This window comes from Centruroides vittatus, unplaced genomic scaffold, assembly GCF_030686945.1.
Source record: "Centruroides vittatus isolate TY-2023 unplaced genomic scaffold, ASM3068694v2 contig_9, whole genome shotgun sequence".
Taxonomy (NCBI): domain Eukaryota; kingdom Metazoa; phylum Arthropoda; class Arachnida; order Scorpiones; family Buthidae; genus Centruroides; species Centruroides vittatus.
The window spans coordinates 165,697-192,562 of record NW_027122589.1 but is presented as its reverse complement, the minus strand read 5'-3'; the positions used below and the strand labels follow the sequence as shown (position 1 = coordinate 192,562).

The 26,866-nt window shown below is 29.8% G+C and overlaps 2 protein-coding genes across 3 annotated transcripts in view; one reads left to right on the top strand and one right to left on the bottom strand.

Annotated features, from left to right (window-relative positions):
• Positions 1-3,863: 3,863 nt before the first annotated feature.
• Positions 3,864-26,866, top strand: part of LOC136983965 (polynucleotide 5'-hydroxyl-kinase NOL9) — a 53,792-nt gene continuing 30,789 nt past the window's right edge. The window contains exons 1-6 of one of the 2 annotated variants that reach the window (XM_067280861.1): positions 3,864-3,931; positions 12,872-13,697; positions 13,766-13,815; positions 18,246-18,730; positions 22,403-22,502; positions 26,334-26,431. In XM_067280861.1, coding sequence (XP_067136962.1) covers positions 12,903-13,697; positions 13,766-13,815; positions 18,246-18,730; positions 22,403-22,502; positions 26,334-26,431 — 1,528 coding nt within the window. In that variant the 5' untranslated portion in view covers positions 3,864-3,931; positions 12,872-12,902. The remainder of the gene's footprint in view (positions 3,932-12,871; positions 13,698-13,765; positions 13,816-18,245; positions 18,731-22,402; positions 22,503-26,333; positions 26,432-26,866) is intronic. The other variant, XM_067280862.1, reaches the window with a different exon arrangement.
• Positions 8,169-8,687, bottom strand: LOC136983972 (DNA repair nuclease/redox regulator APEX1-like). The gene is made up of 2 exons (XM_067280869.1): positions 8,478-8,687; positions 8,169-8,381 (listed from the first exon to the last, which is right to left on the bottom strand). Exons 1-2 carry the CDS (start codon positions 8,685-8,687, stop codon positions 8,169-8,171), a joined length of 423 nt encoding a protein of 140 aa, XP_067136970.1.

Genomic DNA, 26,866 nt, shown 5'->3' with positions numbered 1-26,866 from the left:
GTACCCGTTAGGTTAACGGAAGTTTTACCGGCCGCAGTTAGTGTCTGTTTCCTAAGATACTAAAAATAGTACTTTACAATACTCTGCAATTATCAACATTTGCGTTGTTTATTTCAGAATTAAATTATTTATATTTAAAATTATGAATTTTGTCGCTTTTCAATATTTGATTTTACAAACATATTTTAAAGCGTGTTATACTTAAACATTTATTCGATCCGTCACTCTCTAATCCGATACGTCGAGTAATACCATAGTTCTCACGATATTTCCGACCCTTAAATTTTTTTTTAAAGTAAAATATATTAAACCTTCTTCCTAAACACAATATTTCCTTTTGTAAGTCAGCGCTGGCGTGGACCAAATTTTCTTGATCACGTAAATCTGCCTATCTACTACATAATTTTATAAGCACGTGCAGAAACAAGAAATATTTCGAAAAATAAAATCATATTTTAATAATTTCAATTTTATATATTGGCACAAATAAATTAATGTCACATTTAAGAAATTCCGTTTAAAAAACGCGTAATTAGAAAAACAATTGAATTGAAACAATGCTTCAGAAGTTAATATGAACTAACAATGAATCTCCTTTGTTAGAATTATTTTATTGTAAAAAATCCATCTTCAGGTTTCGTATCCACGGGTGCAACTTGTTATTACGTGTGTCTTGCTTTAATTATTTAAAGTTTAAGATACGCGATACCTTCATAATTAAAAGATAAGTGTAAATCCAATTTTTGATAATTGCAAGAGCTATTATTAATGCGAAAACTTTTCCATTTTCAGGTTTCAAGTCGTTCAAAAGGAAAGTATATGTCCATAATTAGCATATTGTTGATTGATTACTTATGATTTTACTGTTATTTCAGGCGTGGACTTTAAAATACTTCAATGACAGTCTTCATCCTATTGTTAGTTCTCCGAGAAAACAGATTATTCGTACCTTTTTCTGCTGGGACTAAAAAGATTTTAATAAAATTGCGATATTTCGAAGTCTTTTAAATTCAATGTGATAGAAGGAAATCTTGTTGAAATAATTATTTGAATTCAATATCTAAATTCAAAATGTGCAGAATCATCAGCTTGTTTCTTCTTGTTCTGGAGCGTTCAATGAATTCATACTTTACAGTTTCGTCGTAACTCCATCGAAATGTGTTTTATACGCGGTGTAGTGTGTACTGTACTGTAAACAATACGCAAATATAACACATATTACGTACATTGATTTCCAAAAGAAACTCGCCAAAGGAGACTGTGTGGTGAAGTTTGTAGACAAACCAGCTGAAGCGAGTGTGTTGCTCGTATGATGCATCATTCCAATGTGTGATAATAGCTTTAGACGAACTTTTGAATACATCATTAAGAACATTTTTGCTGTAGAAATGGCGCGATTCCAGTTTTTCCCGTAATGGCGATGCTGCCTAGTCATTACGGGGTTTCTGGAAAAAAACAAAAAACCCACGGAGAGGGGTGAGACCTTGACGATGGTTCCGTGGCTTGAAATAGAATTAATTTTCTGTCACTAACTTCACCCGGCAGAACAAATCAGAAATATTTTTAAAATACATATTCCTTTTTCGCATTTATTCTGAGTGAGTGCCCACCAGTGGCCGAGTAGTTAAAACCACCGAACAGTGACAGTTGTTTGTGGCTAATGGAATGGCCAAATGGGGTTTTCCGTGTTTTTCTTCGCGTTAGTAACACTTAAATATGGGCCAGTTTCCCATATAATCTCTCTCAGAAGGTATATTTTCTTCTACTGATCGCCCACGTGTCGCGTTTCCGAATACAAATAAAATGAAATTATTTATTCTTATTGTGGAATTATTATTGATAGTTTTTTATATCAAGAATATAAATTTTTTAAACTTGTCAAATTTCAATGTTTGGTAAAAACAATTAATCGACTTACATAGTGTACTACTGTACGTCTGAGTGACAAGGGGGTCTGGTGTTTTTGCTTTTTTTCTACTTCTTTCTGCACTTTGGGCACAAAGTCGGTCTTTTTTGCCAGCTCATTACAAGTTCTGTCAAGCCCGCAATTGGGCTACCAAGAGGAGAGGAAGAGAGCCCGACATATTCGGACAGACCACTTCTGGAAAAATTCCTAATTTACTAACCTCTAATGTAACAAGGCAAGAGGTTTTTTATTTTTTCCTATTTAATCCTTACCGGATTAGACGCTTTCACCCGGACTCGACACCTTTTCCCGGACGTGACCTACGGACTTGTCTCCCGAACATGACACTCGGTCGACGACAACGGATTTGACTCGATTGTGACTACCCGGACGTGACACGTTTACTCACCGGACGCGACATTCGGCCGACCTTTCTTCCCAAACAGCTGTTATGAGGATTGTGCTTCCGATTAGGGTTGGGTTAGGCTAGGTCAGGTCCTTCGCTCTTCTCATAAACTGTTCGGGAAGAATGACTGTTTGATAAAGGTATTAATGTTAAGCTTAGGTAATAAATGAACTTCTCGCTTTCTCACTGTCTTTGTGTTTTCTAGGAACATTTGGGAGAGGGATAAGAATCTCCCTCCCCAACGTTACCACGAAGAGGACGAAGCGGCCGTTTATCGTACAAGCGAATATTTGCCGAAATCTCCGATGGTAAGAACTCTCATTTTCTTTCTCTACATATCTTATTCTCGTATCGTAATTTGCCGTTTTTCTGTTTTTAGACACGCCGAAAGATGTTCTTCGATCACGGACACAACATCACTGTACACGAAGATATACACCGTTTAAACCTTTATTCGAATTTTCGCACTCAAGCACTTACACGTCAAGCACAGCCTCGTTCTCTGTAATTCGACACAGTGAAACAACCCGAACACTCACTTCCCACAAATCCAACCCCTGGGTCCTCGTCCCGGGAAGTGGAAACGCCAATTTTAAAGATTAAAACACTTTACCAGAGCTCCTTCGGCCGCCAATTTAATCACACGTCTTGCATGGATTAAATGGAATTTTGCATCAATAACCGCTTTGTGATGAATTTTTCTGTTAAATCTCAGTAAATTTATTGTGGTAAGAAATTATCTGCGCACAAATCTCGCTCGTATTTCAGTATTGCTAACTCTTACCGAAGATCATCAATTAAATATAGATACACAATTTCAGATTAAAGACGGACACAATATAAAATATACGGTATGTTTATATTGCTTTCAGTTCTAAAACTAACTTGCATTTTATTAAGAAAATATTCAATAGCAAATGTTTATTTTTAAAACAGAACATAAAGCATTTATAAAACCCAGCGCTATTTCATATTTATTTATATTTAGCACTAAAGATGTATAAATTATTCAATTGTTTATTCAGCTACTTTTGGTAACTAAATTTTTCATATCAAAGAAAATTCTTCAAATCGGGCAACGTGAATTAAGATATTTAGAATTTGGCGTGTCCAATAAGATATATTATTATATTTATAAAATTATGAAGTTTTATAAAAATACTTATTTTTTAATTCAATGTATTATTAACAAAACAATTTTAATATTTATCAAACTGCGGTACTCTGACTCTTCGGAGTCCGAAAAGTTTTTCGGAAACACGTCAGATATTTCTAGTAGTCACGTGACACATTTTGTGCACCTCCGCCGTGCTGCTTCACGACGAAAACGAGCATGCCCTAACGATGCAGAGCGGTAAGTAGTCCTATCGGTTTTTGTTTATAGCATTTTTTTATATGGATCGGCATTCAATAATTCTATGTGTTTTGAAAATTTCTATCGAATATGTGTCTGTTAAAACAAAAATTAAGAAGAAAATCCTAATGGTAAAATACTATAGTTTTATCAATATCTTCCTCGTGAAATTATTTAATGATTTCTGCGCTTGCGCATTTCAGTTTTTATTTCAAATTATTTAAAGAACACGTGGTTCGTGATTTTGTTTTGGACGAAGTTTGTAGTAAGTTAATTTCGAGAATATATAATTATTCTGTATTAAACGTGTAATATCTTGTGAAATAATAATTTGATTAAATGAATATAATATAAATAATGAATATAAATACGTATTACATTTTAAAATGAATTTAGAAAACACGGTTAATGTAATCCTTGGTGCCAAGATGGCGGTTCGTCTCTGATTCGAGCAAGGAAACAGTGGGACGCACGTTCTAACCTAACCTAACCTATTCTAATAATTTGGTTGCTAATAATTATGGTAATTTATTAGAATAGGTTAGGTTAGAATGTGCGTCCCACTGTTTCCTTGCTGGAATCAGAGACGAGCCGCCATCTTGGCATCAAGGGTTACATTAACCGAAAACACTAACTTAGATTATAGGTAGAATCTTCCATGCCTACATAATTAATGCATGGTAGCAAACTCACAATCACAACTCTTGCTGTCATGTATTACTTAGACAGGCAAAGAAGAAAATATTTTAACTGTTTACAGAGTATATGATATATAGATTCAGATATAGAATATATAGATTTGAAAAATTTATTATATATCAGAATTTTAAATAGGAGCATCTGTAATCATGGAAATCTGTGATGAAATAGAGGAGAAATTTTTAATGTAGGAAATAAATTATATTAAAAAAAATACCATATGGTAAGTATAAACTTTGTAATGTATAATAAATATATACATAAGAATTTTGATTTATTGAATAAAATTTTGCATTCATATAAAAGTAAAATTCGACATGTTTTGTTCTGATGATCATATTAAAATATAGAATAAACATAAACAGAAATAATAGTCATATATAGGTGTTATGGAGTACAAAAATAAGGATATTTGATTTTTTTCTGGAATCTAAGAATAAATTTATAGATAATTAGCTGCCTGTGCCCAGTGTTTTTTGGGCTTTTGAGAGGATAGGGATTGTTGAAGTTGGGTTGGGAGAGGGTGATAAAAACAATGACTTACTAACTAAAATGTTTATTTATTGACCTGAGTATTTACAATAATGAAACCTGCAAAACACAAAAAATTGCTTGGGATAAAGTTGAGAGGACTAGGACTGGTTAGAGGAATGGGGTATTTTTTCTAGGGTATCAAAGAATATTCATAATATATTTGGTATGGATATGTTGTTTAATGGTATTTTCATTTTTCACCGGATGCTCACCCTCTGGTGTTTAAAAACAAAACTGTTTTATCTGGGTCGTTTGAATCATTTCTGTGTAATGTCAACAGTAAAGATGAATAGCAATAGAAAAAGCAAAGCTTTCTATTGCATTCCAAATTGCAATTTCAAAGTTGAAAACTTATATTGTGCTCGTGTATATCTATTCCCACATGAAAAACAGATGATTATTCAGAAATCAGAATTCAGAGAAGTACATAAATATAACCGACAGAAAGAGTAGATTTGACTGTTAAGAATTGGCAAAAAAGTTTTCTGATTGTCCAGCTTTATATGAACAAGTTACGCTGTCAATTTTAAAGGATTTTTCTTTTTAAAATTTAAAATGCCAGTAATTTTGCATGGGTCACATGGCCAGATTTAAGCACTCCGAGGCCCTAAGCTGAACTCTGCAAGACCCCTTACCAACCCTTCTCATTTTTAAAATTTAATCATAAAAAGAAAATAATTAACATAAACATATTAACTACTTTTTATTTTGTGTAGTATTTAAAGTATATTTTGTTGGTTTGTAAAAATTTTTTATTACAAAATTCGACTTTAATTTTTTTTTTTTTTTTGTAGAAATTTTTGAGGCCCCTTGAAACTCAAGGCCCTAAGCAAAAAGGTAACATATCTTACTTGTAAATACAGTCCTGATTGGACAATGTCAAAGCTGATGTTTTTAACACACAGACCAGAAATGTATAGAATGATCTTTCTCGTTTCTTTCTATTATACCACATATAATGATGTGTCCCACTAGCAATAATTATTCTCCCATAAAATTTCTTGATAAACAGCTGCAAGCAGCATATATCATTATATTGGATGGTAATATATGATTAATTTTACATTCACTAGTTACAAGCAATCCAGATAAAGTAACCATTTTGTAAAAATGCAGCATCCTCTATATTTCATGAAAAATGTAAGTAGCATTTTGTAAAAATGCCTTTGCCTAATATACATACATATTTTGACTTTTATATATCTAGATACAGTAGAGTCCTAGAAACTCTACTCTCTATAACTTAACATTTCATAAAACTCGTGTCATTAAAGGAAATGCATGTACAGGTATCCCTTATATAATATGGTAATTGTTTGTTTCAAAAAAGTGCTGTTATGCAAATCCATACTATAAAAAACAAAGGACTAATGCAAAACAAGAGGCTATGTTCCAGAAGTTAGCAAAAGTATACTATTCTTTTTTGTTACTAAGAGAAATATATTTATTGAAGAAATCAAAAATAAAAATTTCAATTAAAAGTACTGTATATAATTAACATTAATATTAATTTTAGTTAAATGAGAGCATTTTCTTTTTACAAAATATCCTTGTCATCTCAGCTTTTTTGTTGAACTTGATTAGAAATATCAGCAACATCTTAATTTTTTGATTTGTATCACAATTTTTTATCAATGACAAAATAAAAATGTTATTAATCAAAAATTTGTTCCAGCAGGTCACATTTGTTCAGTCCAATATCAAGCAACTTTTTTCCAGAATTTGTGTTTAAGTATCAAAATACCACTATATTTCATTTGCCATTTTTACAAATGAAGTAATTATTCGTAGGTAAGTAATATCTGTGGTTAAATAAACTTTACTAAATATGCAGATTAATCTATAAAAAGAAAATACAGTGCCAGTCTTAAAGGCTAAAGTCTGATAGCAACTATACCTGGTTGATAGGAAAGTTAGTGCAAGTGCTTCTTCCTTGTCTTATCAGTTTTCATTAAAGTAAACCTGACAAAAAGCACAAAACAAATTGAAAATTTCAATATTCTAAAATCCATGGGCAAATTTAAGACAACACGCATGCTTATTTGAATAAAAAAAATATCAAATAATAAAGATTACACTTAAAAATTGTGAAATTTTGCATGGAGGATTTTCAAAACTGTGTAAGAGCAAAACTAGAAGTCATGCCGTACATCCTTAATTTACAAACCATGTTAGAGTGAAACTGTTTTGTAGAAGTACTGTGTTGTACAAGGGATACCTGTAATCTAATATTTACCTTTATAACTTATCACTAGAATCAAATAAATTATTGTTCTTCACTGGTGATACTTGATAATAGCATCAATTCCATGTGTTAACAAAAATATAACACTTTTTCCAAGGTGCCACTGCAAAACACTATGATGTAAATGTCACTAACTCAAAAGTAGTCACTGAATAGTTAATATTTTTAAAATTTAAATTTAACTACAAATAGAAATAGTCACTAATGGTATGCAATTAATACATATATGAATTTGCACAAATAGCAGAATTTTTGTAAAGGTGCTGTCTAGATTAGATTCATTGCTATGCTGTAAAACTCATCTTTGTAGGCAACTTGTCTCTCAGTCCATATTGAGATGAGTTTGCAGGATTCTACTGTATAATGAATTAGTTTAAGTATTTTAAAGTGAGGTGAAACAAAACAAAATGAAAAAATTAAATTTTAGAGAAAATATGTGCAGATAAAATGTATATCTGCATATTATGCTTTGAGTTTTGGAAAGGATATAGCAGTATATAAATAGTAAAAAAGATACAAAATGTATATGAAGATGCACCTAAACTTGAATATGTCAAATATGGTTTTAAAAGTTCCATTCAGAAAATTTTGAACTAAACAATATACAACAATATGTCTGTGTCGATAAAGAAAAATTGCTAGAAGAAATTGTTAAAAATTGACAAATAGCAATTTATGATGTTTATTCTAGCTTCTTGTTCCATTTCTTTTACAGTTTCAAGCATATAATAATGCTTTTTTTTATGGACTTTAGGAGACAATATGGCTGAATTTAGACTTTATTGATATTAGTTACAAGAAAATACATTTCAGGTGTCATACCCTTCATCAGTTCTTATCACTTAGAATCTAAAACCGTAAATATATCATATTACAAATTGTTTTACAAATTTATCACTGCTAATTATAAATATCATTGAAGAATACAGGTAAATACTGTTTTTTGTACTATTTCAATAACAATTGGATTTTTCTTAGCACACATTATAATCCAAATATAAAGAAAAGAGGTTTTGTATTTAGGTTATATATAAAACTCTTCATATTCTGCAGTTATAACTCTTCCTTTCTTATCATGTTCTTTATTATTACCAATTCCATAGGTGACATCCAAAGGTTTTTTCTTGGTTAAAAGGCCTACACCTGAATAGCCTTTTTGATCACCTGAAAGCCAATATTTGTGATAACCTTCAAAATCTTTAATTTTCTTAGGAATTTCATTATCTCCACATATTCTCTGTCTTCAAAAAAAAAAAAAAAAAAAAAAAATATCTGGATTTTCCTCTTTTAGGAATGCTATTCTTCTGTCAAGCCATGATCTAATTCCATTCACATTCCATAAAGAAATTTTAAGATTCCATTTTTTCTCAGTCAGAGATTTTGCATCAGATGTAAAATTGTTTGATTCAGCAATATTATCATCATTTACTTGTTCGGACTTTTCTTCTTTTTTAATTTTCTTTGATGATTTGGCTTCTGTCTCTTCAGTTTTCCTTTTTGAAGATCTTGCCATCCAATATCTTTTCCTCTTGCATTCATTCATATATGACCAAAAAGTATAGCATCCTTCTGTATCTGCATACAATTTTCTAAAACTATCAAAAATTCCTTCTGACAATAGTTTTGTAAATCCTCTCGGTTTTCTTTGGCGAAACCTGCATTTTTCTTGTTAGATTTTGGTCTTGCATGATCTTTTTGTTATGTGCAACATTAAGATCACCATAGAGTATTAAAGGTTTCTTAGAATTTAATTCCTTTAAATATTGTAGGAAATCATTGTCCCATTTCATTTGATAATCAAGTCTAACCAATTCTCTTCCTGCATTTGGAACATAAGCATTAACAAAACAATTGGATTTTTCTTAACTTATATTATTGAAATAGTAAAAAAAATCTTTAAAAAATACAGGTAAATGCTATTTATAATTGGCAGTGATAAATTTGTAAACAATTCATAATATGGTATCTTCATATATTTATGGTATTAGGTACTAAAAGTGATAAGAACTGATGAAGGTTATGACACCCGAAATGCAATTTCTTGTAACTAAAATCAATAAAGTCTAAATTCAGCTATATTGTCTCCTAAGTTTCTGTATGATAAGTTTGTAAAAAAAGTGATACTACATGCTTGAAACCGAAACAATTTATAAATTTGCAACAAATCTTAATGTGTCGCTGATATGTATTATTGAAACACTTCATGGACTTGGAATGGTTGCAAAACATGATAATTGGGTTCTGCATGCATTAAGTGAAAAAACAAACTAGATTGTGTATAATTTTCTCTGAAGAAGATAGGTAACTCTAAGGTTTCATTTTATTTTTAATTAGTTGCTAATTTTTTTATCATACAAAATATTTTACAGACAACAAAATGAAAGTTTAAGTAAAAATATTTGTTATTAATTCAACATTTGTTCTAGCAGTTTGTTTGGTTGAGTGCCAAACAAACAGTTGAATATTTCCCCAAATGTGTTCAAACAGTGAATTGTTTGAGTACTAAGGTACCATTGTATATATATTAAACAGAATACCTTAAATTTGTATCCAAACAGAAACATCTGAGATATAAAAAAGTTGTACCAACTAAAAAATGATGACAATTTAAATGATTGTCAAATTTTTTTCTTAGGAGTGTTTCTTTGGTAAAATTAAGTTTGGCTCTTTGAAGTGGTACCCACAAGATTTTTATTTGTATTATTGTTTTCTACAAATCAGTTTGGTGATTTTTGCATTTTTCAATTGCTTATATTTAGGCACCCTCTTAATTGAAATTTTGCACATTACTTAAGAAAACAAGTATCTTTTGAATGAGACATTCAGAATTACTTTAGGTGTTTGGGGTGGAGAAATCTATCCCTGAAAATTGGCAAATCTAATTCCTTTATATATACTCAGTCAGTGATTTTTTTTTTTTTTCACTTGGCACAGAATCGCTACCATGACTCTCGATTTCATGTGCATCTTAAAAGCAATTACTTATATGGATGTGTATAAATATTACAGTAAATAACATTTAAACTGTTTATTGAGCTGCAATTTGAAAAAATTGTAGACCTATAAATTTTCATTGTTGTCTGTCTGTTTGTCTGTCCTAATCTTGAGAATGGAGTTAGATAGATGAAAACTGAGACCAGATATGGAAAGATTACAAACTTCCAATACGAACTATATACGAACTTCCAATGCAAATTGGAAGTCAGATTATTTCAATTCAAAAATTTTCTCCTGAGAGGAGTTAGCAATAGTGTCATGCCAGTCATCTATCTAACAGGAAAAGTGTAAGTACAGGGAACAAGATACTACTAATTTGAGGTGGCAAGTATATATTTTAAATTAAGTAAATTAAAAAATATGATTAAAAATTGCAGTTTGGCATTGTTACAATGTCAAAATAAATAATTGCTTGTTACAATTTTTTTATTATATACAGTGGTGCCTTGTATAACGTACGCCTCGAATAACGGACGCTGCGAACAACAGACTTTCTGTTTGGCCATTACGTGACTCGAACAACGGACTCTCCGGCATAATTGGCGACTGCTCCATGGGTGCGTTAGTGTTTTCCTAACATACTAAACAAACGTAACCGGAGACGTAGTAGCGGAGCTCTGCGTCTCCGCTACTACGGAAGTGCGCTGCTGTTTGTAGGCATTTAGGAACGACGGTGAAAGAAAGATGGCAGCGCTCGCACTATCGATAGTATCGTGATGGAGGAATCTATAATTCTAAAATATGAGCTTTTAAAGGCAAAAGAAGAGTCCCAATTGTAAAATTTAACCATAAAATGGATTATTTGTTGAAAGAGCATTCAAAATAGCCACGAAAAAAATTAGAATGCCGGCTACCATTCGAAAAAAATTCGTAAAGACACTTACATCACCGCGTGCACTAACTTGCGCTTTCACAATTTTTAAATTTTCATTCATAAAAACCACATAATGGACCCGGAAACGAAACTATCTGAGCCACGGAAGACGCTATGTTGCTTTTTACCGTAAACTACTGCTACAAACAGCCGTTTTTGCCGTTTCACGGCGCGCACTCCCACCAGAATTTAGGAACGCGTTCCGCAGGAATTTTTAAACGGATGTCGCTCGCGCAGAGTTATGCGGAGGAATAAAAGAACGCACCCCATGTTCATTTTTTAATGATACAGTACGGTTATTTTATGCTGCGGAACGAATTAGATGTTTTAACATGTATTTCTATGGGAAATGCGTTTCATATAACGAACGTTTCACTTAATGGACGTGCACTTGGAACGGATTAAGTACGTTATATGAGGCACCACTGTATTATTTTAATAATTTATAGAAAGTTAAAAAAATTTTGATCTGTGTATAACATACAGATATCATATTCAGGTTTATTTATCAGGTTGTAAGAGTGAAATTTAGACATTTTGAAAAAACTTTATTGACAATTAACTCAACAATGATTACAGTATAGCTTGGTAGGTAATCACTGTCAATATGAATCAATCTCGCCACCTTTGCTGCAAACTTTCAATTCCATAAGCTTAGAATGACTGGGTTTTTCTTTGAAGTAAATCTCAAACATTGGATATTGTCATTAAACTGTATATTGGCAATATGGTTCTACAGGATGTGAAGTAGATAGTAGTCAGCTGGTGTAAGTCTGGGCTATAAGGTGGATGAAGTGGTACTTCCCAGCCCAGACTGGCCAGCTTCTCTAAAGTCATCTTTATTCTATGTACTGACACAGTCATGGCAGCATCAGACTTTGTCAATCTTTGGATGAAATTTTATGATCTTAGTCTTCAAATGATGCAGTTGTTCACAGTGGAGTTCTTTTCTGTGACAGTGATCATGTTGGCTGGAAGCAGCTCCATCATGATGACACCAAATAAATGCAGATCATCTGCTGTCTTCTTCACTGTTGGCCCTTTGACATTTGCAACATCTGGTTGACCTTCACCCAAGGATACTTTAACAAATGGTTTGATGCATTTGAGAACATTAACCTCTGCATTGTAGCCATTTTTGAAGTGATGGAGCAACAGCACATGAATGTGTTTTGAAAGTTTCATATTGTCAGACATTTCTGATGTGTCTATTTCCAATGAATTATTTAATGAAATGCCCCTCTTCTTATACTACTTATATATCTATATTGAATGTTTTAGGACATTTTATTCAGTAGTTTCTAGAAAACTTTGAAATGTCTAAATTTTATCTTTACAACCTGATTAAAGTCCTAGCTCTGTTCTCTACAATGCATGATCATTTGCAATGGTAAATTTATATTAAAACTCAGTTTATGAATTTGAATATCATAAGTTTATAATTAGTTGAGGAACATTATAGACATTTACTGTATCTGTTAATTATGTCTATTGTATATAAATTTAGATTTAAAATGAGAAATAAGAGTGGAACTTTATCTACTTGTAAGAAAGGAAATGTGATTAGTTAGAATAACTACACAAATCTAAAATACCTGAATACCTGATGGAAGTTATTAGAGAACAGAGGAGAGTAATTTTCTTTTGTCATTTGCAGGAATTTAAATATGATTTCTTCCATTAAAATCAATGTAATTTTAAAAAACATTTTTACACAAAATAACATTAAATGAAAAAAACAGGTATTATCATAGATTTAAATTTTAATTCTTGTTTATATTTCAATAACTTATTTTATGTTGATAAGCTGTTGAACTGAAATATTTGAAGTATTAATTTGAAATGTTTTTTAACAGCTTGTTAGTTTATAATTAGAAATTTGAAGAAATGAGATTTAATAAGACTTTTCCAAGATACCAAAAATCAAGAATTAAGTCAGTGCCAATTTTAACAAAAAGAAAGTTATGGTTTCGGGCTCTGGTTTCTCCTTGTCAGAGATTTTCACAAAATTCAAAAAGAATAGAAAATGGCAGTGTGTCATTAAATAATATATATAAAGAACCTGGTGGAAGCAATATAATCCAAGAAGAGAAATTGGTTTGTGATATAAAATCAGAAATGCCACACAAATTTCTTGATTCTGAAGATATATCTACATTATTACCTGTAAATAGAAATTCCATTATCAGTGAAGATGATGATAAGCATTCTAACAGCAATAAAAACAAAAGAAATCTTAAAGATGCCAATATTCAAAGCCAGTGTAGTTCATCTAGCAAATTGAATAAACAAAAGCAAAAATCTTCAATTATGAAATCAGATAAAAGTAATAGAAAAAAATTAAAAAAAAATAAAGTGATTTCTGATTTTCTAAATAAAAACAAAGAATCACTTAATGGTTGTATTGAATATAATGAAAATTTCATAAAAGTAGTGCAATGCAATAATACTACAGATTTGAAATGTCCATTGAACTTCAGTTCTTCTGAAAGCAATAGTAGTGATAATGAAAGTTCACCATTTTCAAATAATTCAAAATCTTTTAAAATAAATAAACTAACTACAAAAATAGATGAGTGTGAAGAGAATGAAGTAAATTCATATTATACAATAAGTGATGAAAGCTATCATAGTGATGATGAAATTAATACTTATGATGATGACTTAAGAAAATCCAAAAAAGTATGTATAAATTTGAATACATTCTTAGATGAATGGAACCTTATTATTATTATTATTATTAATTTTAGGTAAAAACTATGACTGAAGATTTAAAATTGAGAAAGAAAGATAATATAATGTAAGTATTACATAATGACAGAATAATAATATATTAAAAGTAAAGTTTTCATATATTCAGTTTAAAGTATTTTTGAAATTTAATGGATTTTTTTCATAAATTATCTAAAAATGATCTGATAGCATCAGTAAAAATTAATGATAAATATAGTAAGCTGTTGATTTAACAGACTAATTGGGGAAAAGGTGGGTCTATTATTGCCTGAAGTCCTTTAAATTGAATATGCTTTAAAAACATATAACTATGAATAAAATAATAATTTAAACTCTGACTCTAATCCACCTTTTAGCACGCTCTATTCGCAAATAAAAAGGTTTTAAATTTTTATTATTGGACAAATTTTTTGTCCATTAAATCGGGGACTGCTAAATCAAGGAGTTACTATAATTTATTTTTGTCAAATTAGATTTATTAGGAAATTTTTTTCTTTTTTTCTTCTTTAAAATAAATTGAAACTAGAATATGTAGATTTAAAATATTCATATAATTATAAACAACTTTGCAAGTATGTTGATTGTACAAATTTTATAAAAAACCAGCAAAAGTTCTTATTTATATAAATTTATGGTAATCATACATTTTCCAGGGATGTAGTTACACAGAACAGTGTTTTCCACATTAACACTATTCTACCTCTCACTCTCTTCTACCTCTCAGATCAGAAATAAACAATATTATTTCTGATCTGTAAGACCTAATTGCTGCATCCATAAATCCAGTATAATAAGTCCTGTTAATTGATAAAGTACTAGTAGACGAGATAAGTTTAAATTAAGTTAAGGACACAAAGGCATATTAATTAAAATTAATATTTGTTCTTGATCAACTTTTCAATTTTTTTTTTTTCATTGAGCATTATGTATATCACTGGTTTGCTTATTTTATTTTATTTATTTATTTTGCATACTGGATACATTCTTTGATGCAGGAAGCAATACCATCTCCCAAAAACAAATCACTTAAATACAATACATTGAACATAAAATCACAAACAAAAAATATACAATAATAAATTATATAAGAATTAATTTAAGGTTAAAATTAAAATTTGGGAGCATCTGTCAATAAAATAAGAAAACTAATACCAATAAATAGTTATAGGCCTAATAATTTAATTATGAATAAGAATATTTCTTACCTACAAAAAAGAAAATATTAGTATCGATGACAACACCGACAGATGCTCTCAAACTACACCAGCAATGAAACCGAATTTATAGCAGAGGAATCACGCCCCTGGAAAGAACAATGGAACCAAAAATTTTATCTTGCAACATTTTAAGATGTCCACATTTAGCCAAAATATGCCAGGCATCCACAGTTTCTTCCTCCACACAAAAATTTCACAATTCTCTTGAATAATTATTTAAAAAATACAGTGAATTACACCTAGCCTATTAAAAAGAAAATATTAGTATTGATGACACAACACTGACAGATGCTCCCCTGGTTTGCTTATTGCTTGCATATGACAAGGAGCTACCATATTGCTATGTTAACTCCTTGCACAATGATATGGTGCTAGTGATTGTCAGCTATTGTATTTTTACAGTAATCTACAATCTATTCAAGCCATCAGCCATAAAAGTGATATCAGAAAAAAATTTCTAGCTACATCCATGCTTTCAAAATTTTTTAAATGTTCAAAAAGTTGTAAGATCAACCATCTTCAGTGGGAGATCAAATTTCACTTCAATTTTGCTCTCTCCCATGATTTGAGAATCTTGGGTGAGAATCTTGTTATACCTGGTAACGAGGGAACAACCACTCAGAGAACAAGGACAAGGGAAAGCGACCAATTGGAGTGGGCGATTGGGGGACAGAGAATGATATAAACTGTGAGATCCCACAAGGGTATGGGAGATACGAAATTATTCTCTATACTGCTTACATGACCCTGTTTGTCATAAACAGTTTCTCAGATTTGTCATACCCAATTTAGGAATTGGTTCCTTGCGGATTCGAGTGGTAGGAGGGACTTAAAGATATAAGATCAGAGATTTGTTGATCACAAAATCAAACTTTCTCCTTTATTGTCAGGACCTGTGACACCAGTTATTCGGTTTTGTTATACGCGGAATAACAAGCGTAGAAATAGAGTCGTGATATGACGTGAGTGATGAATGAAAGTATTCTGAGTCCAATGTTAAATAAAACAAGATTATATTTATTGGGACTTAAATACAATAATTACAAGATATACATAGTAACTTAAACAAATGAATTCCAAATAAACATGAAAATTAATTGCATGGAAATTAACTAATAATAGCACGAAATAGGTTATTTATAGATCAATATCTCTAAACTGTATGCGCAGAGAGAGAGTTTACAATCGTCTATCAATTATAATACCTCAGGTTTGCTTCTTATAAGAGAGTATGATGAATTCAGATCAATCGCATCTTCTATCATGTGGTCAGTTCGGTAAGAATAAATCTTCCGACGATCCACCTAACTAAATATGGTTCACTGCCTATTTACACATAAGAATGGCTTTATCCTTCCATGGACTGCCTAACTTCTGTATGGTGTATTCCAGTGTCGACTTGATCTCACCAAGAACTGTGCCTAATTTCTGTATGGCTTCTGTCCTTCTACGGACTGCGCCTAATTTCTGTATGGCTTCTATCCTTCTATGGACTGCGCATTTTTGGCGCTAAAATGGCTCCTTTTTATAGGGCCTAGCAGCCTGCAGCCGGCCAAGACTTGTTCTATGATTCATCCTCACTTCAGTCAGAATAGGAAGTTTGACTTCTGTCAAAGTTAAGCCTTGCCTAAATGCTTGAAGCTTTTTCTTCATCTACTAACTTTATATTATTCTATCTACAGATCAACCAAGGTCTATGATTATAGTTGATCCTTTAGGTATATTCTGTTTTCTCTAACTTAGGAAATTTTACTTTAACAACGGAAAACGAAAGTAATTACAGTATCTCCTGTTAGGTCATCAAGGAAGTTCGTGTCAGAAATTTCCCTTTTAGATAAAAATTCGTTAATGTTATACAAAATATTATTTTAAATATTTTCAATAAAGTTTACAATTATTTAATTAATTAGTGCCCCGCGATCTCACATAACCCCTGGTCTTCAAGGACACACCAGACAGCACACAGCAGAATGAAGTGCTCAGTGTGGACATGCAGAACAGGCAGTTCTTAATTGCATCCTTGGACAATATTGAGTCATTTGTCATCAGAGCAATAGCATCAGTCCACGATGGGGAACAATAATGCTCCCCATCATGGACTGATGCATACACAAATGTAATCATATGGAACCTGTAGTCCACCTTTTGTAAGCATCCTTTTTTGCTTTAAATACAAGGTGCTTTTGCATCAAAAGCACCTTGTATCTGTGTGTCTGCCACCACCACCCACATACGAATTGACCCTTGACTATCCTGGTGCAGAATTAAATGATTTCCCCATAATTGGTTAATCACAGTTTGCATATGTTCCTTTATCCTTTGTGTCATGCATTGCTGGATTATACTCATGTGAATAATGAGTGATTTTCTTCTATGCAATTTATTTTTAAATTTGGAAAGGTAGATGCTGTGTAACCAATTGAGGGATGTATTGAGCTTACGATGGAATACCAAAGAGTTAAATTACTCATTGTGCCGAACACATAGCAACTGTGCACATCAACAAAATGAAATTGCTCTGCTTCAGGATACAATCTTGTTCCCCAGCCTCATTACTTGATCCATTACTCAGTGGTATTCAGTTCAATATTGTCTCTGAGGCATTTTCTATGCTTCTTCAAAAGTTCTGTTGCTGCAAATTGTCACTGATAGCATTTACATTCCAAGCCATCTGCTGATCTTTAGCCTGAAACTGGATATCACATGACCTGACGCATACACAAATGCAATCATTTGCATATCTCTGTCATCTCTAACAGTCTTGCAATTTGCATGTGGCTACATGCATTCCTTTGTGGTATTGCAATTTCACATTTGAGGTGTGTATAAAAAAAATATTTCTTATTTTGATCTATCTACTTAGTTGACAAATTTCAAGTTTCAAATTAAATTTAGAGAGAGGAGGAAAAAATTACAGAGAATTAAAACACATAAAAACATTAGACAAAAGAAACAAGTGAAAAGTTATTTATTTATAGGAACAAATACTCAGGGAAATTGGTCCTTAAATTTAAAATGCTTAAAATTCTTAATATGATTGTTTAAATTAACATGGTATATAAAATTTTATGTATTTTTATAAAATCAATAATTGTAAGAGATGTAATACATTCAGAAACAGAAAATTGTTAGTTTTGAACATTTTATAATATTAATGTGAATTCATTACATTTTTTTTTTTCTTTTGTTTTTAGAAAATTTAGCAAATTGATTAATAAATTACAACAGTTTTTAATATAAAATTGGTTTTTAAAATATCATAATTAATTTATTATTTCAGGAGTTTCCATATTAAAAGAACTAATCAAATTATTTTAGTGTTGCATCATCCTGCAGAAATTGTTTTGAAAGGTATATTAGAAGTTCAGTCACTAAAAGATTCTGTTACAATATTTGGATATAAATTAGATTCAACTAAATCTCCAATTTGTGTATACTCATCCAAGATTTTTAAATTTTTTTCAATGTGTACTAATCATCCCATGTCAAATTCAGATTGGGAAACAGATCTTGTTAAAAAATTGGAAGAAATACAAACAGATCTGTTTGCAATAATGAAGCCTTCCCTTTCAGAAGATTCTATAGTAGTTTTGCTATCACCTAAAGAACTTAAACAAATAGAATACACGAAGTTATTAGGTATTCAAAATTTTCCTTCAGTATCAGAAAGTTATGTCCAAGATAGACCAAAGATTTGCAAATTTAAAATCAATAATTATCATCATCATTTATCAAAGATAATAGATAATGCAATGAATTTATCAGGTAAATTAATTTATATTTTTATATAAGTAGTTATTTAAACTATATATATCTATGCAATTTTTTCTATATCAATACAATATATATACAGTAGACCCCCCCATAACACGGATTCGTATAACACAGCGAAAAAATTGCAATCATGTTCATATAACACACTGAACGAGGCTCGTATAACACGGTAAAATGTCTTCGCCGACTCGTGTCATGACAGGATTGGTCGAATCTGGACCAATAACGGACATTGCACAAACCAATGAGTTTAGACTAGACGAGCAGCAGACCTACTAAAAACTATTTATTTAATGGCCATAAAAATTATATTTATATTAATGATGTCTCCAAAGTTCAGCGAATTTTTTGCAGAAAAATAACTTATCAGGAAACATGCGCCCGCCGTTCGATGAGCCGCTCTGCGACGAAAACAAGTTTAAGCAATGGCGTTGTCGAACGGTGCACACTCAGTAAGTAATCCTACAATTTTTTGTTTATGGCATAGTTTATATGAATTATTCCCAAAAATTATGTGTGATTTGGAAATGTTGAGTCAAATTAGTCTAGAATTGATTAATTTTATGGAAGAAAACCTTTCAAACAGCCATAGCCCCTAAACTGCACATATGCCGGGCTGTGATTGGCTCGTGTATTTAAGTGACTTGTACAACACGGAATTCATATAACACGGAACGTATCAACCATGTTATAGGGGGGTCTACTGTATATCTATACAAAAAAATACAATACCAATATAAAATAATAATTGTAATCTCTGGTAGTGTCTTTTTAATAAAGCATTTATACAGAAAAATAAATGGAAATTATTTTTTTTTAATTTATGTTTATTAATATAAATTATTAAAGTTTATATTAATATAAGCATAATATAATATATATAATAATACAATATATACAATAATAATATAATATACACATAATTTAAAGTAAGTTTGCATTCGTGTGTTAAAATACAAGTTAGTTTAACTACATTTCTGTAAAAAAAATTTGTACAAAACAATTAAAATGTTCTCTCTTCATTATATGTACATGAATACAAATTCTAACATGCTATTCATTCTAGCTAAAAATATGATTACTTAAGATAAACATTCTTGACTAAGATAATCAAGTCTTTTACTGGATAAAAGTAATTCCTTAACAGAATGGGATCAGAGTGGAACTATTCATTAGATTTTTTAATGAGAATGTTTATTTATGATATAATATGTAATATTTAACTAAGACCAATGCTGTTCTTTTAAGAAAAAAGGATTTAGAACATGTTATTGTTTTCAATGAAACAATGTGTTCTACATCACTTAAAAATAACTTTAACACTTTTACTTTCCTGGCTGTTATGTATACATAACAAGGGAAAGTATTGGAATTGGGTCAAATTTGATCCTCTGAGTTTTTTGCAAATCTCCACATTTTGAGACCTCCTAAATCCAAAAACAACAAAAAAATTGTGTGTGTTTATGTTGGCATTTATTACACTTAATATCTCAGGATGGGTTAAAGATTAAGTAATGATAAAATTTGTTGTTATGGCTTGTATATGAGGGGAATTGATGCTATTAAATTTTGGTGGTTAAAGGTCAAGGGATGGGGAGGTAAAGAGGGTTGTGGGTATCTCTAGTAGGGTTGGACTTAATGATGATTTTACTCATATTAACATTTATACTTTTTTATAAAACTCATCCCTATTTTCAAAATTAAGCTTTTTGCAATTTTATAGTAATTAAAAGTATAAAATGTTTTTTCTTAATAAACTCTCATAATAGATGGTGCTATACAATTTTATTAAGTTATATTGTAATTAAAATTATAAAAGTTATTTTTTAAATAACTCTCATAATCGCTAGGCTAGTTATGCAACTCATTGCTGGATTTTTTTATCACTTAAAAACAATTATTCTTGCATTTTACATGTTTTTAAAAATTTATTTAAAGAAGTCTTATATGAAGTGTTTTGAACGTTAGGCATAGTATTTGAACACATGAAGTGCCATCACAACCTATCCAACATGGATTGCTTTTCAAATATTATTGTATTTTGAAGATGCTATATATTCTAAGAGACATTAACTAGTTATTGTGAAGGTTTCACAATAACTAATCATTAATAATTTGAAACATCATTTTATATTCTATAATCTTTATATTCTCTTTTTCTATAAATTGTATAGTTGACATCTTTAGATTTAAAGACTTTAAAGTTTAGTAAAAAGACAACATATATAAAGTTTTAAGTCTTAAAGACCTCAATTAGACTTCTGAATTTCTTTGTCTTTCTTAATATTAAAAAATTTAAATTAATACAGTAACTAACTATTTAGAAAAGTTGTTATAAAATTGTAAAATTTTTCATTGCTTACTTAATAGAAAATTCAAACAAGAAATTTTTTTGGATGTTGAATTATTCTGCTTTGTCATATATCATTACTTTTGGATCACACTGTGTAATTTAAAGTCAGAGTCAGGGCAAGATTTAAATTGATTGATTTTGGATTTTATTTATTATTATTATTTAAAAAAGACAGCATATTACACAGTAAAACCTCAATTTAATGGATTAATTCAGATAAAGGGGTATTTATTAAAGCTGAAAGTCTGTTATAACCCACCTTCAATTGAAGATGGGTTATAACAGACTTGAAGGTGAGTTATTGCAGTTGTATTGGGTGTAGTTAAGATGTTTATATTAAAAGTCTGTTATATAATAAAGTAGGTTTTCTGAATGCACATGTTAAACTAACTAATTTGCCAATTTTTTATCTATTTTTACTTAAGTAGATATGTTTAGATAATTAAGTATGTGTGAGAAATTTAGTTTCACAGAAAAGTTTTCTTTATGTATTATTGCTTATGTACTCACTGTAGTTCTGAAAATATAGTAAATAAGTATACAATATAAATCAAAATAAATAAATAAACATGTTGGAAACTACACTTTAGGTATGTCTCTTTGATTTGAAAAAAGAAAACCTATTAATTTTATGTCTATAATATATAATAGAATAGAGGTAGCTCTAATTACATATAAAAAGCATTTTAAAATTAACAGGATATTTATTTTCACATAAAACACATGAACTGGAAATTTTGTCCTTTAAATCTTCAGACTGTTAAATTAAGGTTTTACTATAATGCACTTAATTTTTAACCTTTTGACAATATTTATAGTGAAGATACAGTTTATGAATAGATTATTAATTAAGTGTTGATATTGCCACATATTATTCTGAAAATGTTTATCAGATAAATCATAAATTTAGTATATAAATTAGTAATTCAGTATTTATCAAAAATAATTTTCAGCTAATAAAATGCATGCATATATATGTGTGTGTATATATATATATACAAAATTATTATTTTTTCAGTATACATCCTTCACATCTATATATATGATGTATAATGAAAAAACAATTAAAATATTGATTTGTAAAATGAACCACTACTGATATGTCAGGAACATTCAATATTCTAATGTATCAGATCAGCATTGGTTGTTGTTATTGTATTGCATCTATATATATATATAAAAGTTATATATAATATATATATATAAAGTTGAATTTGAAATTCTATATTTTATTTATAAAATATATAGTATTGATCGTAATTTGAAATTCAATTGAATAATTAATTAAATCATTGATTGTAATACAATAGGTAATGAAATAAATAAAGCACCAAAAATTCTGATTTGTGGAGGAAAAAATTCTGGTAAATCAACAATGTTACGCTATCTAATAAACAATGCACTTAATAAGTAAGTATTAATAATTTAAAAATTTATTTAAGTTAATTATGATTATGAATTTAAAAAATAATGCTATAACATTTATTAATTTTAAAATATCAGTTAAAGTTCAGTTATGAGTAAATCATACTTAATTTCACATTACTTATACATAAAGTAATGTGAAATTAAATTTAAATAATTCGATATATATATATATATAGAAAAAATTGAAGTGAAACACAAATTTGCTGCATTAAGTGACAAACGTTTTATTAAAAATAATATGGATTTACATGTTTCTACACTGCAAAAGAAGAATTTTAATCAAATATTAACATTTTGTCACTGAAAATAATGTTTATGAAACTCTTATACAAAAAAACTGTTACATATTTATCCGGACAGGCACTCATTTTATGACTTAAACAGAATATTGTTTAGTTTCAAGCATTGAAATATGCAAATTAGCTTACATATCTAATTGTAATACAAATTCTTTATGTTGTTCAACGTTCTAAAATGGGTAGAACAAAGAATTTATCTGATTATGAAAAAGGGAAGATTGATGCCTATAAATCACAAGGCAAGTCAATAAGAGAAATTGCAGCATATATAAATCGTCCAAAATCAACTGTTCGTGATTATTTATCAAAAAGACGTGGCAAGGATGTATCAAAATTCAAGACAGGTCCAAAACCCAAGCTTACTCCTCAAGATTGTAGACAAATCATCAAGGTTTGCTCCACAAAACAAACATTAGTAAGAAAAATAAAAAAAGAATTAGACTTGCCTTGTAGCAGCACAACAGTGTGGAGAGTTTTAAATACATCTCCAATGTTAAAATTCAGAAAAAAAGCCGTAATGCCACCACTTTCATTAAAGCACAAAAGTGACAGACTTGATTGGGCACAAAAACACATGACATGGTCCGAAGAATGGATTGAAGTTTTGTTCAGTGATGAAAAAAAATTCAACTTAGATGGTCCAGACAGTTGGAAGTATTATTGGCACGATTTAAGAACCGAAAAACAAATTTTTTCAAAACGCCAAATGGGTGGGGGATCAATAATGGTGTGGGGTGCGTTTGGATTCAACGGAACCACAGATTTAGCATTTATAACTCAAAGAATGAATTCAAAGAAGTATCAAGGCATGCTTGAAGATCATTTATTGGAAGCTGGACCAAATATTTGTGGACCAAATTGGATCTTTCAACAAGACAATGCCCCTGTGCATGCCTCTAAATCAACAAAAATGTGGTTTAAACGTAAAAATATTAATCTGATGACATGGCCTGCTAGAAGCCCTGACCTGAATCCGATGGAAAATCTTTGGGGGATGATGGTTCGTACAGTTTATGCCAATGGAAAGCAGTTTTCCACAATTCATGATTTGAAGGCAGCAATTTCAGATGCTTGGGATAAACTTAAGATTGAATTCCTTCAGAATCTAATTGAAACAATGCCTAATCGAGTATTTAATGTAATTAAGTTAAATGGTGGTTACATTGGCCATTAAATTGTAAGAAAACTTTGCAATTTGAAACCTGTCCGGATAAATATGTAACAGTTTTTTTGTATAAGAGTTTCATAAACATTATTTTCAGTGACAAAATGTTAATGTTTCATTAAAATTCTTCTTTTGCAGTGTAGAAACATGTAAATCCATATTATTTTTAATAAAACATTTGTCACTTAATGCAGCAAATTTGTGTTTCACTTCAATTTTTTCGTGTCCGTATAAATTTGAAACACACCTTATTTGCCCAATGTGCATTGTATTGACGTATAATAAAATAAACATGAAACAAAAACATAAAATAAACAGTAATAATGTTTGCTTATTTACTATTATATTATGTATGAAAATAAATATTTTAAATACAATAATTTTTATTACATTAAAAATAAAAATAAATCTAAATAATTTACTAACTGTTTAGATGCAATCAAAAATAAAAAAAATATATTTTAGTTGTTAACAAATAATGTTAGAATTAAAATTTTTTAATGTAAAATGTAGAAAATTTGAATAATTGTGTGATATTTGAATATCACGAGTTTATTTTGTTTCTCTTTCTTTATTTGTTTGTCTTTTTTTGTGTGCTCAACTGGTTGACATTTATTGGCTGACTGATACATGGGGAACCATTGACATAAGAAAGACAAGGAATTTCATTGGAATATGAAAGAAGACTTTGGAAAAAAAGTGAGTTAGACAGCTGTTGATAGGATGGATGAAGCCAATCCAGAAGAGTGAAAGGAAAAAAGCTTCTCTGTAGATAGTTTGAATCCCCTTGAAAATTTTTGTTTTTTTCTTACATCAGCAGAAAAAGTTAGTCTTGAAGAGACTATCTGCAGGAGTGATCCATCAGGAAGTGGTGATCTTTATGTTTTGTAAAGTGTATCAGCTAGCCAATAACTATACTTTTTCCTTTATATCCTTCCTTTCCAAATTTCCCAGCAGTATGTGTCAGATATTTTTGTAACAATATTAATCAATGTTCTTTTTTTTATTAAATTATTAACAATCTTTTACAGTTATATAAATCCTCTCACATATTTTGCTTATATAACACAAGCACTATGTATTTGACTCTATTGATTTATATAGCCTTCATCTCTAAGAAAAGGAAGTATCAAATATTATCTCCAGTTACCTTTAACTCTTCAAAATCATTTCCTTATGCATGTCGTTAGGAAACTTACTATTCTAGAACAAAGCAGAAACAAACATGAAAAAAGTAAGACATTCAGTAAAAGACAAGTTATATTTTTCAGAATGGATAGCAGATATTGTACTGATTGAGCATTTTGCTCTGCACAGGTAGACAGGATATATAAATATGAGTCTAATTTTGAATGAAATATAAACACTGTATATAGTATGTTATTAAGTATAAATAATTTGATTAGTTTTAATTCCTTTAGAACTGTACATGATTAAAATTGTACAAATCAAATGCACATATGCATAAGCACACATAGAGAACTGATTTTTAGAAATATTTATTGAATTTGTATTATATAAAGTTGTTTTTTAATTTAATTAAATAATTTTTGTTGTTTTTTTAAAAATAACAGTAAAGCCAAACAATTGCTGGATTTTATCAGGCTCTATCACTACTACTATTAATAATTAAATGCTAAATAATTTGGCACTAGAGGTAGGTGTTAGGTTCTCTTGCTAAATTTAATAATTATAAATAAATTAATATTTTAATAATTAATTTAGAAGGTTCTGGAAAAAAAGAATCAGCTGAAGTGGGACTCGAACCTATAACACCCACTTACTGTGTGATTGTGTTGCCAGTTATGCTACCTGGACCTCCATCTAATCATTGCCTCCAGAATATTAATTTAGATTTAACATACTCAGTTACTTACAGCACTGGCTGGAAACAACTCAGCACTGACGGTCTGTAACTCCCTATATAACAGCCTATCCTCAAGTACCAAATTACTTAGCATTTAATTATTAATAATAGTAATAATATAGCCCGACATAATCCAGCAATCATTTGGCTTTCAATATATAACCATCAGGTTTTACATGTTGATATTTGTATAACAACATAGTTATAAAATATATGAAAACACAAAGTAAAAAGTTAAAAATAAATGCATGTTGTTTGAAATTGTTTTATTATTTCTAAATAATCTTTTTATAATCTTATACCATTTGTTGAATATTGTCAAAACAAGTTTTGCATTCATAAATTGAAAAGAAATAAGATGTTTGTGCTTATCTTGTTTAATAAAACTTCCTGATATCATTTTTTACAAATGAAATAAAAATATTTAATTTTATGTTTTAAAAAATAAATTATTAGTTAGTTTATTTATTTATTCATTTTAGCTGTTCAAAATGTTTTCATTTGGAAGGTGATGTGGGTCAGACTGAATTTACTCCTCCTGGATGCATTGCATTAACTTGTGTAAATTCACCTATATTTGGTGAGTGATTTATGATAAATTTGAATTGTGTTTACAGGTACTCCCCTACTTACGAACAGGTTAAGTTTCTGAGGTTTTGTCATAAGTTAAAAACTAACCTAGAAAGTACATTGTACATAGAATAACCACTTATTGTTAGTGTTTTATCCTTCAATGTACTTAATAGAATATATTACACTCATTTACCTGCTTGCTATTGCTTGGTAGCAGATGTTTCAAATGCAGTTTTTCTTTTTTCATCTGGACATTATAAAACTAACATTTATAGTTAGTTTTATAATGTCCAGTTTAATTTCCATGGTAATAGTGTGACACTTCTTGCATTTATCTCCACTGCTAGATTTACTATTATAGTTTGGATGTATTTTTGAAGCAGTAATTGTAAAAGTTTATAAAAATTGCAAACAATAGCAAAAAATAGTTACTCCAATGCTA

Excerpts from the sequence above, each read along its gene's own strand:
- LOC136983972 (XM_067280869.1), bottom strand. The coding sequence starts at position 8,687 with ATGAATGAATGCAAGAGGAAAAGATATTGGATGGCAAGATCTTCAAAA. Across the intron at positions 8,382-8,477 it reads TTAAAATTTCTTTATGGAAT|AGAATATGTGGAGATAATGA; the intron begins GTGAATGGAATT and ends TTTTGAAGACAG.